This window comes from Bombus affinis, chromosome 6 (assembly GCF_024516045.1).
Source record: "Bombus affinis isolate iyBomAffi1 chromosome 6, iyBomAffi1.2, whole genome shotgun sequence".
Classification (NCBI taxonomy): Eukaryota; Metazoa; Arthropoda; class Insecta; order Hymenoptera; family Apidae; genus Bombus; species Bombus affinis.
Window position 1 is genome coordinate 17,273,780 of NC_066349.1, and position 17,591 is coordinate 17,291,370.

The 17,591-nt window shown below is 39.7% G+C and overlaps 3 protein-coding genes across 4 annotated transcripts in view; 1 reads left to right on the plus strand and 2 right to left on the minus strand.

Annotated features, from left to right (window-relative positions):
* LOC126917676 (flotillin-2) overlaps positions 1–17,591 on the plus strand; it is an 87,622-nt gene that overhangs the window by 19,201 nt on the left and 50,830 nt on the right. The gene's annotated exons all lie outside the window — the stretch shown is intronic.
* LOC126917666 (glucose dehydrogenase [FAD, quinone]) lies at positions 1,466–5,485 on the minus strand. Its single transcript, XM_050724814.1, has 4 exons — positions 5,023–5,485; positions 4,545–4,766; positions 3,893–4,206; positions 1,466–3,689 (listed from the first exon to the last, which is right to left on the minus strand). Exons 2-4 carry the CDS (start codon positions 4,680–4,682, stop codon positions 2,276–2,278), a joined length of 1,866 nt encoding a protein of 621 aa, XP_050580771.1. The 5' UTR covers positions 4,683–4,766; positions 5,023–5,485; the 3' UTR covers positions 1,466–2,275.
* Positions 9,603–16,619, minus strand: LOC126917662 (glucose dehydrogenase [FAD, quinone]). Of its 2 annotated transcripts, none has more exons than XM_050724802.1 (4): positions 15,956–16,619; positions 14,174–14,764; positions 13,708–13,891; positions 9,603–13,033 (listed from the first exon to the last, which is right to left on the minus strand). In XM_050724802.1, the coding sequence occupies exons 2-4, from the start codon at positions 14,576–14,578 to the stop codon at positions 11,727–11,729; spliced, it is 1,896 nt and encodes a 631-aa protein (XP_050580759.1). In that variant the 5' UTR covers positions 14,579–14,764; positions 15,956–16,619; the 3' UTR covers positions 9,603–11,726. The 2 variants fall into 2 exon arrangements, with proteins under 2 accessions (XP_050580759.1, XP_050580758.1); XM_050724801.1 differs by having other exon boundaries at positions 14,174–14,920; positions 14,987–16,619.

Here is a 17,591-nt window from a genome sequence, read left to right on the forward strand (position 1 = left end):
TGACGCGTTGCCGTTGATTGAGTTTCGCGGGGAAACGTCAGGATTCGATAGAGGCTTGAATAAAGATCGCGATTAATTTCTGTCATAGTTGGTTTCATCGTATCACAGTCTCTTCGTAGGAAAGAAATTGGCGCGCACGCGAAGCCTCTCTCATCGATCAGTTGCTCTCAACCTTTTCGAAGTTACGGAACACTTTCGAAATTATAAGGAAAATTGGTAGCGCACCGAAATCGCTAATCTTAAGGTCGTGAAACAAACAACGAAGACGTACGTAATCGTAGTTTCTCTTAAAATTTATAGTTGACAGATTATGTAACAGCAAAAAAAAAAGATACAAATGAGAAAGAAAACGTTATATCGGTAAAAATTGTAGCTAAAATAATTCTTTCACAAAAATGGAACATTTAATTCCGCGGAATGGTAATATTCCAGGAAACATTGGTTAAAAACCACTACTCGATCGATCCTTTTTCGGTAAATCATTTTTAACCAACTGCTATATGTATCAAAATGTTGCCCTAAAATTTCTGTATTTCAACAATTGAAATTTTTGTTTACTCGTGCTCGGTTGGTCCTCGTTGCGTGCAATTGTGGCAAACACGAAAACTTGCGAACCGATTTACTCGATTTGTCTTTTCGGTTTATGAGCCCTTTCTTCGGAAACGATTATCCTAGTTGAGCTAATGATACATAGGCACGGTAGTAGGGCGGAAGAAAGAAGGTGGACTATGAACGTTATTTTGAATGGGAATTTTAAACGAGTATCATCATCAACGCGAGAGTATTCGGAGTACGGTCGTCAAATTGAATTATACAGACTGTTTATCTCTGGGTGGGTTCGAGTACATAGAGTTGTAGCGTAGCCCGAACGAGTGCGTGCGTTTTAAAGCAAATGGTAAAGCAACAAGAGGTTAATTGCAAGTTGTTCATTTAGCGTAACGACGAGCGAGATCCGCATAAAAATAACGAAGATTCTGCCTAATTCAACGCGCGCTAGGAAACTAGGAAGCGGAAACGCGATGCAGAAAGCAACGGGAGAATTCGTATCCTACAACGAAACTTTTGGCACGGAACCTGGTTACGTAAAGCGATTCGCTCGTGAAACGAAAGTTCGCCCACGATCCACGTTCTTCCGAGTTCGTCTTACACGCTCTCGTCTCGCGATCCAGGTATCCTCCGTGAGAGCAATTGGATAAAGACAAAAATCACTAGATAGATCGACGAGATGACGCGAGAAGATTCGATCGATGTGTATAGATAGGCCACATACAAATAAAATTGATCGACTAAAATTTCTAAAGTTATGATTGATGCGATTCGTGTGATTTTCTTGCTTTTCATTTCAAATTCGAACAGAGATCATTGTCCTTGCTCGCTGATGCGAGACACAGCGTGAGTTAGGTTAGAACGATGATAGCGGTTAAGAAACGACTTAAAATACAGAGCTTTATTTACATTCCATAGGTGATATGATATAAATAAAGCGATATAAATGGGAAGTATATATATATGTTCTGTTATATAGATACACGCAAGTCTCTGTTCTTTTATACATAAAATTCTTGCATAATGTGATATTTTTATATCGCAGTTCTTTATCTTAAATAACATAATATATAAATAATAATATAAAAAACTATGTTTGTTTTATTTACATACATAAAGTATCCTGTATTTATTAATTTTGTAATCTAGCTTTTTCTAATCTACCGCCTTTTATATACATAATTCCGATATTTTTATAGGTAACTAATTATCCCTAATATAATCGTATTATTATACGAGGATTGTCGCTCTCGTCGAACGTCTGTATTTCTGTGAGAAATGGCACGTTTAAATTATTCTTTCCGAATAGAGAATATATTTACAAATTGATTATATTAATACGAAATAAATAAAGATTTTCCGATAAATAGTACTGATAAAGGAAAGGTATAAAGCTATTTTGTTAGGTACCAAGGTACGTTTGTTTGGTATACCTGAGAGTAATTATATCTCTTGGAGATGAGGTACAGGTGTAACGGTTTGGTATCATTGGTGACTTTCGTTATAAGTTTTCCCGCAAATCGTTCTTGAAAGTTAAGTCGTTGTGAAAAATACATGCGTTTAGCGCTTTCTTACGCGTTTGGAGGCGAGTATCGCCGAGTTTCCAGCAAACCGAGCTGGGAGAAAAAGGTAAGAGTCATGTTTTTTCGCGAAGAAGCGTTACTCCGTTAATTGCGTTTTCACATTCTAAGCATTTTAAACAACGGAAATCGTTTCAAAGGATCGTTGATCACCTTCCCACGTATCGTTCTCTTTTGTACATCCAGTCCTCCTTGATAATATCGCTTGCCTTTTCACCGATCATAATAGTAGGAGCGTTCGGATTTCCACTGACGATCGTGGGCATGATCGACGCGTCCGCCACTCTCAACCCTTTCACCCCGTACACTCTTAATCTCGGATCCACAACAGCCGTAGAGTCGCTCTTTGGACCCATTTTGCAGGTTCCGGTGGGATGATAAATCGTAAAAGTGAAATGTCGAATCGCGCATTCCCAATAATCGTAAGTGTCGAATAGATACCTGTGGCATCCAGGCATACGGATAGTGTGTGGCCTGGAACCGAATCTCTGAAAGGCCGTCGTGTTGGATAACTGTAACGCGATCCTTATGCCATCGACAAGAACGTCCATGTCCTCTTTGTGCGTGAAATAATTCGGATTAATATCTGGATAGACTAATGGATTCTTGCTCTTTAAGCGCACCCAGCCGGAACTTCTGGGTCTCAGTAGAAGCGGCAGAATGGACCAGGTTTCAGCGTGAGTCAGCGGTTTGTACATGGTATTGTACACTCTATCTCGCAGACCTAAGATCTTCTTAATCTGATCTCCACCGTCGGAATTGATAGAACTTGGGGCGAAATGGAACTGAATATCGGGATAGTCGTCCGATTTGTCCGCGTATCTGGTGTTGACGAAGGCCAATCCTTCTACTCCGGGATCGGTCATTGGACCCCTTTCGTTTAGAACGTACTCCATCATCACGGGCATGGTTTGAAAACGGTCCTTCTTGAGGCTGATTGGTTCGTTGACTATGAACGTCAGTCCACCAAGACCCACATGGTCCTGAAGATTGTCGCCGACTCTCAAATCCGATATCACGGGTATATCGAACTCCGCCAAGTGTTCTCTAGGCCCGATTCCGGATAACATCAGCAGTTGGGCCGAGTTGATCGTGCCGGCCGATAAAACGATCTCCCGTCTGACTCGTATTACTTGCTGACGACCATCCCTAAGGATCTCGATACCGGTGGCTCTCTTGTCGTCGTTGAACACCACCCTTAACGCTTGAGAGTTCATCGCTATATGGAGATTCTGCCTGTTCTTCACCGGTCTGAGGAACGCTTTCGCGGTGGAGCAACGACTGCCTCGACGTATCGTTGACTGGGTTAACATGAAACCGGTCTGATGCGCGCCGTTTATGTCGCGATTCTCATAGCCAAGCTCCTGACCAGCTTGCAAAAACGCGATCGATAACGGTGTTCTCCACGGTGATTCTTGCACAGTCAGGTAACCACCCATGGCATGATAGGGCGTCCTTGCGAGGTAGGGATTGCGGTTGTCCTCGGATTTCAGGAAGTACGGCAGAACCTCGTCGTAACTCCAGCCGACGTTGCCCAGACTAGCCCAATTGTCGTAATCACGGCTGAAATAATTAAGATCGTTATGGCGAAAGATAACGGAAAACGCGGGGCGCGATAACAAACGAAATTAAAGTATCTCTCTGTTAATCCTGTCTACATATATACTTGTTATATTTAAGCCCGTTTAGAAAATCCACCAGTATCGAACTACGTTATCCACGTTTGAAAAATAAATCAAAGATTCGATTAATCGATCCTGAATTACCGATTACCCCGGACATAAACCATGGCGTTCAACACGCTGCTGCCACCAAGCACCTTTCCACGTGGCCAGTTGCATCTATCGCCGATCATGGCGAGGCAATAAGCCGAAACGGTCGGTGGCGAACTTTGGTATTTCCAATCCATTTCCGAGAGCTGGGTATACCCAGCCAATACGGGAACGTCCGAAATTTCATTTTCGTCACCGCCCGCTTCCACGAGCAACACGGTCCAATTCGACACCTCTGACAATCTCGACGCTATCACCGCACCCGCGCTTCCTCCACCGACCACTATGAAATCGTACATTCGTAGAAGCTGAAACGAAAAGCATAAGTTAATCGTATGCAAGCAACGTTCGTACGATACTTGATCGATTTGAAAAGCGATATCTTGGAACTTTTGGAAGTTGTTAGAAACGGTGAATCGAAAGCGATTCGACTCAGGTTAAAGATCTATGTGTCTGTTTTGCCGACTGTCGGTAACGACGACTATGGATTTCTGCTTAACGAACATATCGATGAAAATAATGGAACCGAAGGGAACAGTTTTATAACCGACGTACAACAACGAACTCTCTTTGCGTCACTCGCGTGCATTTATGATCCTACGAAAGCGTTTTGTATGGTATACGTATATTAACATTTGAAGAATACCTGGCGGGTATCGGTCGGATGAGATTCTGGATCCGCTTGGTTGTACCGAAATACGGACAAGCCAATCGCTAGGAGAGGAATCAAGCTGAATCCGAGGACCGATGCAGTACCTAGCAAAGTAGTTAATCCTATTGCCATTTCCACTTAATTCCACCTCGTGAGAACCACGTCTATTCGGCGAGACTGATGTGGCGCTCGAAACTTCCACGCACGTCAAATTATCTAGAATTTACGAAATTTAATTGTAGTAGTCTATACTAGTTTCCATAATTGTAGCGATCATGAAACGGATAAAAAAAATTGCGCGCGCCAAATAATTATCAGTTAGAAAATCATATGAATATGTATTCGAATAACGAACGGAATATTAAATTATACAGAGGTTGCTAATAAGCAGAAATATAAAATTACTTCTAATTAAAAGCAAATTGTTTAAATAACTCTTCGTTAACAGACGCGAACGTGTCATTTATCATACCGGTTATCGTAATTGGATTGAATTTGCGGACAAATAAATTTACGGTGTTCCCTTTTTTCTTTGTTTCGTTAAAACATATTTGCCACTGTGGAAAGTATAATATCTTCGTTCCTTTCTTTTCCATATATTAGGTATTCGAATAACGTTCAATCACGACATTCCAATTGCTATAAATTTAAAGTTTTTAACATTCACTATTACAAGTAGCGACCACTATTGTAAATAACTTTTGAACCGTTTTAAACCATTTCGTCGATATCGATTGCCCGGATATTTTATACGACCACTTTTGTTCGTCCTTGTTCTACTTGTTGCACTTTTTCGTGACACCACCAGCTTTCTCGAGCAAGCTTCCGAGCTTGTGTACGCGGAAAAGTTTAAAACGCTCGACGATTCGCGTACACGACGAACGTGTGCCGGCAAATGGCAGCGAGAAAACACAGCACCGGCGGCACTGACTCGAGCACCGAGTGCCGAGAGTGAAAACCAAACGTGGCGAGAGGCGCCTCCTTTCGATCCTAGCTTCGAAAATCACGTCCTGACCCCGTACCGTTTGTTCCCTGGTTTACGTTCCCGGTCTTCTCCGCTGCGCTTCTCCATCTAGATCACGCGATCACCTTTTTTCATTTTGTTCGCTAATCTATCTGCGGCTCTTTTCCATTTTCGTTTATTCTCCTTCCATCTAATCTCTGAGCGTGTGAATCGTATCTTAAAAAAATTTATTCCGCGATATATGAGAGATAGAGAGATACGAGATGAGAGGAAAGAAATACGAGAAGAGCTTCGGAATGTCGAGGCTCGGCTATCGCGAATTACGAACACAAAAAAGCTTTTAATACATAGCGAGGGGAAAATATTTTGATTTATTTAATTCTTTATTAAAGTCACTAAAATACACTTGGGCCTATTCCATCGATTTAGGACTATACCGAAAGTGCGGTATGTTAACTAAAGAGTGTACCTACATATCTGTCGAAAGCCATCCCAAACCGTCAGAAATAATAGAAAGTTTTTCAAAGTGGTACGAAACCAATAAGCTCGTAATTAGCTGATAAAAGTTGTACTCGTAACCTTTGGTCGGAAGAAATTATCGAGCAATAGTAATATACGAATAATATAAATTATAAGTATTTTTAGATGTAGAAAAATTATACGTATACTTTCCAAGTGAGAGAGGTAGAGAGAGATAGAGAGAAAGAGAGGGAGCACAGCCATGTCGTAATGTATCGCTCTGGAGGTATAACGTATCTCGCTAAGATTCCGTTTGTAATCTCGTATTTCCTAATTATTTTCGTTTGTCCGATCATTACCAAAATATCTTCGTCCGTCTCGTTGCCCGGTAAAATTTAATTTCTCCAAACAGAACCGCATCATTATGGAATCGTTCCAACGTTCGCCATAAAGGGAACCGAATTAATAGTCTTCGTACGCGTGTCGGGTCGTGAGTCTTTCTCTTTGCCTCCGTGACGGAAGCCACGGAATCGCGCATCGAACCACGCGTATACTTTCTCTCGTCTTCTACGGTCTGCGTGCCATTCAGGATGGTTGACGCTTTTGTGCATCGAATTCGGTCGCTCGTGCATCGTTTCTAGTTCGCGTCTTCTGACTCGCTCCGTTTTTCCAGTTAACCTTGGCCTTCGATCGAAAATCGCGGTGAAAGAAACCTCGGTCTTCCTCCTCCTACTCCGCGTGGCCTCGTTCGCCACTTCCGCATCGCTCCACTCGTTTGACATCATCGTTACTAATTCTAAAATTTTCGAACGTAACACGTTTAGGGCTGCGAGATACCGTTGCCGAGATTCATTACCGAGACGAACGAGCGAATCAGCTTATTACTCGATCTAAGAATTTTTATATCATTCGTTTCAGCCTTGATAACTGTATGAAGATACGAATCCTTCGAATGTTTATCCGGAGAACAACGAATAGAGGTATTCGTCCGAATGCTGTCATTAAAAAGAAAATATCGACAGTGTCCGTATCGCGTAAATAACGGTGAAATCATCCGTATCTTGGTCCAATCTACTTCGCCCTATCATTCGCGATTCGATTCTCGCCGAATTATCATGGAGTGTTCTGTTAAAAATTTCAAACTACGATGCTAGATGACGCGTGACAAATTACCGTTACAACCTATGCTTGCGTTCCTCGTGAACGTACATTTTTGCTGTATCGTGGGTTAAACGTGACGCAACCTTTTCGATTTCCTCAGACTTTATTAATTAGAGCGGGGAAATAACGATTTCTCGTCGTTTTTGTCTCGTCGCTGAAACGTAAAATTCTTCGGCTGCGTATGTACGTTTTAATCCGTAACTTTATCGTTCGCAATTGCAATCGGCGTTACATTTTATAAACTTTCGGTGGTTGGTATGTTCCGCTGAAAACAATATAGCGCCATTGAAAGCAGCTTGACGCGAATGTCCCGGAAAGTTATTCCGATGTGTACTACTTTCTTCGAATATCTCTGTTCAAGTTGTTACGCGATTTTCTGCCACAACTGCGTTCTAGATTTATTTATTTAATTGGTTTCTTTTTAGTTCGACACACGCAGCATCTAATACGTGTAATCATGAACGTATACATATGGTAGTACAATTGATAAGTTATGTGGCGAAATTACGCTTAAAATCGAAAGGTAAAAAATGATGCTTCGATTTTTCCGCTGATAAATTGATTTTGTCTAAATTCGATAGAATTTCTGCGTTTGGGTTTAGAACTTTTATTTCTCTATATAGCTATATTTGACGAGTCATCGCGTTGCGTGTTCATTTATACAGGATGCTCACTGAAATATATGTAAACTGTAATGAGTTCACTGTATAGGATACAATTTTGTCTTTGATAAAATCAAATTTGAAAATTTATGCGAATCAGTATTGGCCAATTACCGAATAAACGAACAGCAAAAGATTATTCTACGTATCAAAATAAGTTAAAGATGTAGAATAATATTTGTACGTTTAAGACGTTACTTTCAAAAAGATAGAATTTGAACATGTTCGGTTAAGAATTCACGCGTACAGTATACACGTACTTGACAAATTTTCAATTTTTATTCTCTCGTAAACGAAGCGTCATTCGGATGAATCTTATTTTATATTTTTGGCTTATTTTTTCACGCGCAGTTCCCCTTTTTCAGATTGTACCAAGATTGATCGAACACTTTGTATACGTAGAAATTCCTATCCTCCGCTTGTCTTAATGGCTTATCTAAGGTTTCGAAGCGCCCTTATGGGAGAGACATTTCGATAAAAGCAACCGTTTTGAATGTCTTTCTTTCGAAATTTTCAACGCAATTTACTCGTGACGCGCATACGATGCGAGAAAGTTCGGCATATCTCGACGTGTTAACGCAGTTATCTGCCTCGCAAAATGTCCGAGATACTTTACCGTTAAATCACCTGAAAAACGCTTTTATACGTTCCTTTCGTTTCTTCGATCAAGTTCCAAATATCTTAAATGACGTTTTTCTTTCGAAAAACTTTTCTACGCCAAGCGAAATTTATTTTTACCTCTTTATCGGTTAAGAAGAGCTCGCAGGAGCGTACACAGCGAATCTTATTTTCATGATCTCGCGTTCAGAGATCGCTGCGTACCTGCGTGACGTGCATCACGTGCATGTAGTGCGTTTTACTTTTCTCGAGCCTTGTTAAAGTTTCATGGCTGCAATTACGTGTTAAATAATAATCCTTTAGTCAGTAGTTTGACCGACATTAACACTGACAATTCCATGACTATACATAGACTATTTACGAACCATTGTATCCACTTGTTCCACTGAGCACGCAACAAGGCACCAATTGCGCAATATTTTCGACAATCGCAGAAACCCATAAATGAAGAATGATTAGTTGCGTAAAACTGTTTTGAAATTTCGTCGAAATTATCGTTGCGCAATCTATTTAAGTAAAATTTAGCGTTACAAGAATTCTCGTAAAAATTATTATGGACGATTTTGGAAAATTAATGATATGGAGATTTAGGCTGTCTCGAATAATTTGTCAGCTCGTCGACCTTTTCTTGATATTTAAACGTCGAATTGTCTGAAAATTCCATTTCTCGAGCGATTAACTCGATACTTTTTTCTTCGTTTAAGGATATTGAGCTATTCGCGCGTTCGTTAAATGTTTTTTAATCATCTCGGCTGCATATTTATGCAAATACAGCGCCGATTTAGAGGAACGAACGTCATTTAGCATGTAGGTGGATTCGTTCGACGTTACTTTGGATGTCACAGATAACGTATGCAGGAAGAGCATGCGAAAAGAGGAAAAAATCGGTAGAATCTCTTATTATCGTTGTGTGATTTACGTAACGCATTGCAAGAGATACTTTCATTCGTCTAGACATACGTTCAAGGACGTTTAAGAGGTATATAACTGGCAATGTAATTCGGCCATCGCATTTCAGCGATGGAAAAATTATTCACGATCCAGTTCGTATCCCGCGATTGACCGATGAATGCGATGTTCCATCATTCGTCAAACACGGTATTGTAAGATATTTCGTTGCAGGATAATTTGTAAGGTAGTTGAAAGTAAAGTTTCTACTTTGAGGTCTATCGTCTCTGAATAAACATATTTGTTTCGTGTCTATATTTATTTTATTTACATTGTTTGATACAATAAATTATAATTTACCTTTGAAATTGCCAGGCTCGGTAAATTTTGCGAAAAGACCAACGTTCAAAAAACCCTACTTAATGTTACAGTGGCTATAAAAAGTACTATAGAATTGATTTGCTGATTAATCAGGTCCAAGTATATTAACTTTCGTATAATTTGGTAGTAGATACTCTCGTGTCGTTACAGAAATTTGATGTTATGAGAATGATACGTAGATTCTGATAAAAAAAGTGCTTCATTGGAAACTAAGGGTGGCTACCCTTTGTAGCCATTAATTAACTATAATTGATCGACTTAACATAACTTAAATATTCCCACTATTTCTACTATTACTATTATTCTAGTTTTCGAGCTTTCGGAACATCGATAACGACTAAAATATATACATATTGTATACGACGAACTTGACGATATTAATAAATAACGGTATTAATTATTTACAAAATCAACAAGTTCTAATGGTAACGACATTTATATCATGATATAGGAAAATAAATATTATTTGGTCACAGGTAGCGCATTCATTTCTTTAATTTACAAATAAGTTACGAATGTTGTAGCTACGTATAAATTATTCGAATTAGCATTTATCTATTACTTTCTACATATGTATACCATCTGTAACAAATTAAATAGTTAGTCTCGATTTTACAAACCTACTTAGAAGTCTCCTTCGGATACCTCGCTTGCTTCTTACGATATCTTTCCAGAAACAGAACCTTCGGTATTTAAAAGTGAAATAAAACGTACTCGCGTTTCGCATTATTCGCATCATAGTTATTCGAGTCGAAAGTAGATCACAATATTATGTAATAGATTGTTGGTAACACGTATTCACGTAGAGCTCGTATCGTTTTCTGTACTGAATACCTTATTTATTTAATTCGTTGAATCTACATTCTAGGCATCGTGATTTAACATCGATCCACTTGATTTCAATTATCATTGAAATATACGAAACTACATCGACCTATACTCAAATTGGTTAAAGCAGACGTAATCAATATGCATGTGCAGCAGATCGTTGATTCTTGCTTACGTTGACCGACGTTCGTTCACGACTTTATAGCTTCTCGATTAAACCCGGAGTAATATCACCACACCCTGTATAAAGGGGCGGGTCATACATCATGTTGCATAAGTAAGTAGTTCATTGGGTGATCGAGTATGTGTAAATGCTGCTTACCGATTATGTTGTAATACGGGAATTTTAAAAATTAAAACGAGTTTGCCAAAGCTGTCACATGCTTTATCTTCGTCTTTCTCTAATCATCGGTAATTTTTCTAGTGGTAAAACAGTTAAACGCGAACAGTTGTTCGATATAAAGTAAGAAAAAGATATTAAAAAAATAGTTGATTCTTAATAGCATAGACTTGAGCAATGTCGTTCTAGTTATACGGAATTTACTTCTAGTATCTTTTTATTTTTTCTTTTTTTTTTTTTCTTTTTTCTGACAACTTTCAATCTGACCCAAGAGAAGAAAGTGAGAGGATTGAAAAAGACATCGGTAAACCATAAATTTCCGAGAAGCGGACGCTTATCGAAAAGTTTTTTCAGAACGTTTAACTGTATTTTAGAATAGGATTGATATTTTAGAAAATCTGTTTCGTATATGTTCCTTTTTGGGTAACAGAAAACGAATTTGTTTCTCACTTTCAGATTTTAAAGGTTCACATCGGATACGTCTACGTCGTTAGCAGTATAGGTAACTACGAAACGACTCGATCATATATTATAACATTATACATTTCCTATCCTTTAGTCGTGTGAAAAAAATATAAAATACGCATTTCCTTTAACGTCATCGAGTCCTCGATCGATAAATTACTTACAAATTACTTATAAACGAACCTAACGACAATTAAACGATCACAGCTCCTTGCGTTCCTCCGTATCGTTAAATTAAAAGCTTAATCAAACGCCCGTATCGACGGAGAACGGTATTTCCATTATGCGGATCTACATCGATCTGGACACTAGTCCCTTTTCCCTTATTTGTTATTTACGAAATAACGCGGCAAGTACATCCACTCGGCGGTCGACGGAACAAGCTGATTTCTCGGCAAGAATTCTTCCAGTCACGTTGCGACGATCGTGGCGTTGTCCCTCTTCCACCGTGATAGCCATTGCTTCTTGACTAAATCCGCGCCTTTCTCTCCGATCATGATCACCGGTGCGTTTATGTTCCCGTTGGTGATCGTCGGCATAATGGACGCGTCGATTACCCTCAACCCGGTCACACCGTAGACTCTGAGTTCGGGGTCGACGACGGCCATGGGGTCGGTCGGTGGACCCATTTTCGCTGTACAGCTCATATGATAGATCGTCATAGTGTATTGTCGTATGGCACAGTTCCAGTATTCGTCGGTGAACATAGGTATGTGATTACAGTTGGGTAGAGCGCGACTGTGAAATCTAGCACCGAATCTTTTCATGCTGCTCGTCTCTCCGAAAGCTATCGCAGCCTTCACGCCTTCTCTCAAGACATTCACGTCGTAAGGGTCGGTCAAATAATTGTGGTACATCAGGGGATAATCCAGAGGGTTTTTCGACTTTAGTTTCACGAAACCGCGAGATTTAGGCCTGAGAAGCATGGGGAACACCCCGAACAGGTCGCGGTAATTAATGTTCTGGAATACTTTGTTGTAAAAATCGTCCGTGAGTCCGTGAGCATTTTTCACGTGCGTGCCTCCGTCGGAGCTAGTGGAGGAAGAGGTCAGCATGAATTCTATGTCGGGCCAATCGTCGCTCTGATTTGCGTATTTCGTCGAGATAAAGCCTACGGATTCTAAGCCTACGTTCGTGGTTAACGGTCCGTCTTCCGTGATGGCGTACCGTAGAGCGGAATTAAGGTTCACCAGGCGAGTCATCACGGTACTGATCGGGTAATCGATCAAGAAAGCTAGACCACCCACCGCGATGTGATCCTGCAGGTTCTGTCCGACTCCAGGTGAATCGTGGATCACCGTAATTCCTACTTCTTCCAGGTGTTGTCTAGGTCCAATTCCCGAGAGCATTAACAGCTGAGGGGAATTTATGGCACCCGCCGAAAGAATCACCTCCTTCCTGGCGTAGACTACCTCTTTCCGGCCTTCTCTGATGAACTCGACACCGTAGGCTTTTTTCGTTCGTGGATCGATCAGGACCTTGGTTACGTGGCTCCACAGGGATAGATGAAAGTTTTTTCGTAGCTGAATGGGTCTGACGAATGCTTTCGCGGCGCTACATCTCGTCCCTCTTCGCATGGTATATTGGTAGAAAGCAAAGCCCGTCTGTTGCTCTCCATTTACGTCTACTATGTCGTAGCCCATCTCTTCGCCGGCCTGCAGGAAGGCCACTCCTAGAGGTGTGTTATAGGGTGAGTCCTGAATCGTCAGGTACCCTCCTTCGAGAAGAAACGACAAATATTTAGTCGAATTAGAGATCATTTCATTTTGATCGAGAAAAAAGAGAATAGAAGCGCGAATACGATCGATGGATATTTTATATATATCGTTAGTAATGCGATGCAAATGCCATGTTATCATTGAAAATCAGTTTTTTATCTCTCTCCAAACGGACTCACTCTTCTTATGTGTCGTAATTGTTGCACGTATTTTAAAAATCTCTTGCTCGGCAAGATCAATTATAATTAGAATCACTTGCGTATGGAATCGAAGTCTCGTTCGCATTAGAGCAAAATCACAACCAACCTAACCACTTTCTTCTTAGATAGTATATCGTATATTAACGATTAATTGTTGTCACTCTAATTGTTAGCAAAGAAAGTGATAATTATACGGAGGAATTTTTCTTTCTATAGTATTTTTCAATTATACTCGTTTCACCTTATGTAAAGATTGGAATCTATTCTGCTAATAATATGTGTTACATTAATGCGTTAGTAATGTATTCTGATAATAATTTATGAAAAATCACTTAGGTATAAGGATGTAATATGTAATAAGATTGGCTGTATAATATCCTTCGATTCGTTAAATCGAGATATAAAAGAAAGATCCAAGTTTTTAGCTTACTTGTTTGTCAATAAATATTTGTATTAAAAATATAGCGTCTTACCAGTGCTATGGTATCTTGTGTTGCGAGCTAAATAGGGATTTCTTTGATCTTGAGATTTTTTGAAATAAGGCAGAACATCCTCGTAACCCCACCCAGGGTTTCCGAAACTTTCCCACTGATCGAAATCTCGTCGATTTCCTCGAATGTAGAGCATCGTGTTAAGCACGCTCGAGCCACCCAAAACCTAAAATATCATTAAAAAGAGATATTAAATATTTTCAATCGTGAAAATATTTAATACGTTTCTTTACTTTTACGTTCATACGCATACTTTACGCTTAACGTTAGAACTATTGTATCAGACTAAATGACTGGTTTCCGACTTTGTATCTTCGCAATTACCGAAAACTCGGAAATAGAGATTTTTGAGAAAATTAACGTTGAACCTTGCTGAGACGTTGTCGATAGTTCTAGCGTTAATAAAATATTCAATCAGAGTATTTCTTTGCTAAAAAAATGTTTCAACCTTTCCTCTGGTCCAACAGCATCGTCGATCGATCATCGCTTGACAAGCGGAATCTTGCGGCTGTGTCCTGTATTTCCAATCCACTTTGCTCTTGTGCAAATAAAGGGATAGTATAGGGACGTCTGTTATCTCGGTTTCGTGTCCTCCAGCCTCTAACAACAGCACATTCCACTTAGGATTTTCTGTAAGTCTGTTCACAACCACGCTTCCGGCCGATCCACCTCCCACCACCACAAAATCGTATTCTTTTCTTAAATTCTTCGTCACTTTAGGATAATTCTCAGGATCCATCAGATCGTAATTGTAGTATGCTAGAGCCGCTATGATAATAGGAATTATCGCCACCTTTCCAAGTAGAACAGTGGCACCCTTTATCGCCAACGTGGCTGCTGTCACGATACTCATTTTTCTGCCGTTTTTTTATCAACTTTTTTTTCGCCAAATTTTCCTGATTATAGCTACGCTTCGAACGAAGCATTCGAGTTTCGATTCTTTCTCGCTTCTTGCTTCTTCTTCAATTTTTCGTTACACGTCGAGGATTCTGAACATTCTTGAAGAAAGAAGAGAGATCGTGCTGTGGAAAGTCTGCTTCTGTAATAATAAAATCGAACGATGTCATCGAGCTCTGCTATTATACAAAGCTCCGTTGCAAGTCGTGGAAAGTAAATTCTTCACGACGAATTGAAAGAATCGTTCGATTCGTGAATGACAGACCAACGTTTTCTTAATACGTATGCTTGAGAAAACCTACAAAGAGATAAAATAACATTCTTGCCAATTCTTGCCAATCGGAAATTTTGAAAAGAATTTTACCTGATCTTTGATTTAATTATATGTTAAAATTCGCTGACAAGAGTAAGCTTCTTGAGGAAGAAGAGAATTTTGTGTCAGCGAGTTCTTTGTGATTTATTTCCTATAAAGACTTCTCACAAAGACGAGCAAAGACATATTTTTCTGTATACACAGCGATAAAGGAAGTAAAATTAACTCCTAAAACTTTACACCTGCGTGAAAAACACTTTTTCGATGATTCGACTTACGTGTCCACTATTTTTTAATCGCTCTATGCACCGCTGCTCGTGACGCTTTGTATCATCATGAGACAATAAAGCTGAAACTTCGAAACACGGTTTCTCACTTACATGTTAACGAGGCTTATATTCACCGGCACGAAACTCGTCATTCCGAATGTCAGTCGTCGATATAGTACTCGACGAGAAACAACTACAACGCATGCTGCGAAACGATTCCAAGCAATCTCGCGTTTGCATAACTTTCTTTTTTTTTAACGATGCAGACCAGTGACATCGCTATTCACGGGCAACCCGTCGCTCGTTAACGATCGTACATTTCCAGTCAGGGTCGCGATACACTTTCTTTTCCTTTTACGGATCTCGTCATTCGCTCGTAACGATTGGTATTTTTGGTACAAGGGAAGTATTACACGTCGGTGGAAATAGTAACAAAGTTCGTTTTGCTTCGTCGAATGGAACGCTACAAACAGAATTAAACGCGGTTGAAAAAAGTCGCTCTCGTGTTCTCGCGTTCGTTTAACGACGCCTAATCAAGACTCAAAAATTGAAAAAAGTATCATGTTACTTTCACGAAACGTAAACAATAATCGTATAAACGTAAAAGTGTTCACTAAATAAATCATCGTTTCCGACACTACCGTTTGCAGCACTCGTTCCATTCAACTTTACTTGTCCGACGGTTCTGTAGATTTTATTTTATTTCCACGACACTAAATCATCGCTAAATCATCGTTTCTTTGATACTCACTCTCCAGTTTCGGACTATCGATTCCTACTGTCGTTCTACGAAAATCGTTCGAACGATCGATCGCGTGACTAGGTATTTTCTGTGAGGTTGAGAAAGAGGCACGATCCTCGTGGACCATGCATGGAGGCATGCATGGAAGCCGATCGAGCAACTCGCGAACGCAGAGAAAGCGAAAGACTGAATGCTCGAACATCACGTTCTACGTATAAAACGTACCCGTAGTACCACCACTTTGGTTCTACCAACCGACTACTACTGACCCTTGGGGTAAAATGTTTCGTATGTGCGGCCAATCGGTGACCGATGCCACGATCGTTACACCAGCGTTATATGCACCGGCATTCTACGAACATTTTACTGGAATAAGCGTCGATGTCGTGGAATAATTGGCCGATCTAAAGACACAAATATCGAGTTACCTTCACCTACAACGATGGTTATGTGACTGGAATCACAGAAGTCGCTGTATCCATTAAGAGTCTTACCATTTATGATATACTTGTACCGGTTTAATTGACTATATCTGTCTACATCGATTCTTGAAACTAATTTTTAACGAAGCGATCCTTTAACGCCTATATAAAATCGATAAGAGTGTCTGTGTTATATAATTTTATCAATTTTCTCGACTTTTTGTTTCGTAAAGTTAATAGATTTGGTAAATAAGCGGTTCGGTCGTAGTTGCTGTAAACGCGTATCCTTTTAAAAATCTAATTTGAAAAATTGGCATTCTATCTTTATCGTCGAATCGGTTCGTGAATCATACGACGGTTTCATTCGATCGTTCAAAGCTACTGCAACTAAATTACCGAAAGTTGATTTTCGCCTTGACACGTATTTTTAGTTTCAAGGAAGTGTTTTAGGAAATTTGATTACGGGAACTCGCCACGAAATAAGCTATTGCTCGTCGAAAAAATCACATCGAGCGTTATGCCACGCTGTATACGTACTATATACGCTTTGTTTAATGAGATGTAATCATATTTGCAAATAAGTATGCATAATATCGTTTTCCATTTGAATCGTGACCCGTTTTACATTCTTTTTTTTTTATATTATAAGTGAATAATGTGAAAACGACATGCACGACATCGATAAAGAGTGTCTAACTATAATAATTGCGTTATGGAAATATGGAAATAAAATACATTGGAATAAACATTAGGTTCGTTATGAAGAAATCTTTGACTAAACAGTTCTACTTTATACCGTTGATTGATCGTCTCTGCATGAATTTTAATTTTCCGCAACGTTCTTATAAATCGCTTTTAAAAGTGAAACGCACACGAATAAAAATAGATTCAGAAATGTTTACCACGCGATAAATAATTTATGCGTGTATTTATTAAACAGCAATATCAAGCAGCATTTTTATTCACGTTCGATCGATTTTTCGTGAGATATTAGTGGACTGAAAGACGAAGATCCGGAGGACGAACGACAGTTTTTCATTTTTCGCTCGCTCTCTCCTTCTTTTTCTGTTTGATTATCCCTTGCTCCTCGGCTTTCGGTCGTGTCCATTCTACAAGTACCATACGTTAGACGGAAGCATTTCACTTTCGCCCAGGCGATTTTGAAATCGCCTTGGTCAAGTTACCTTTTCACTCCAATTGTATGATATCGCGCCCGTACGCTA

Excerpts from the sequence above, each read along its gene's own strand:
- LOC126917666 (XM_050724814.1), bottom strand. The coding sequence starts at position 4,682 with ATGGCAATAGGATTAACTACTTTGCTAGGTACTGCATCGGTCCTCGGA. Across the intron at positions 4,207-4,544 it reads ATCCGACCGATACCCGCCAG|CTTCTACGAATGTACGATTT; the intron begins GTATTCTTCAAA and ends TTTTCGTTTCAG. Across the intron at positions 3,690-3,892 it reads GTTTATGTCCGGGGTAATCG|CCGTGATTACGACAATTGGG; the intron begins GTAATTCAGGAT and ends TAATTATTTCAG.
- LOC126917662 (XM_050724802.1), bottom strand. The coding sequence starts at position 14,578 with ATGAGTATCGTGACAGCAGCCACGTTGGCGATAAAGGGTGCCACTGTT. Across the intron at positions 13,892-14,173 it reads GCTGTTGGACCAGAGGAAAG|GTTTTGGGTGGCTCGAGCGT; the intron begins GTTGAAACATTT and ends ATGATATTTTAG. Across the intron at positions 13,034-13,707 it reads CACAAGATACCATAGCACTG|GAGGGTACCTGACGATTCAG; the intron begins GTAAGACGCTAT and ends TTCTTCTCGAAG.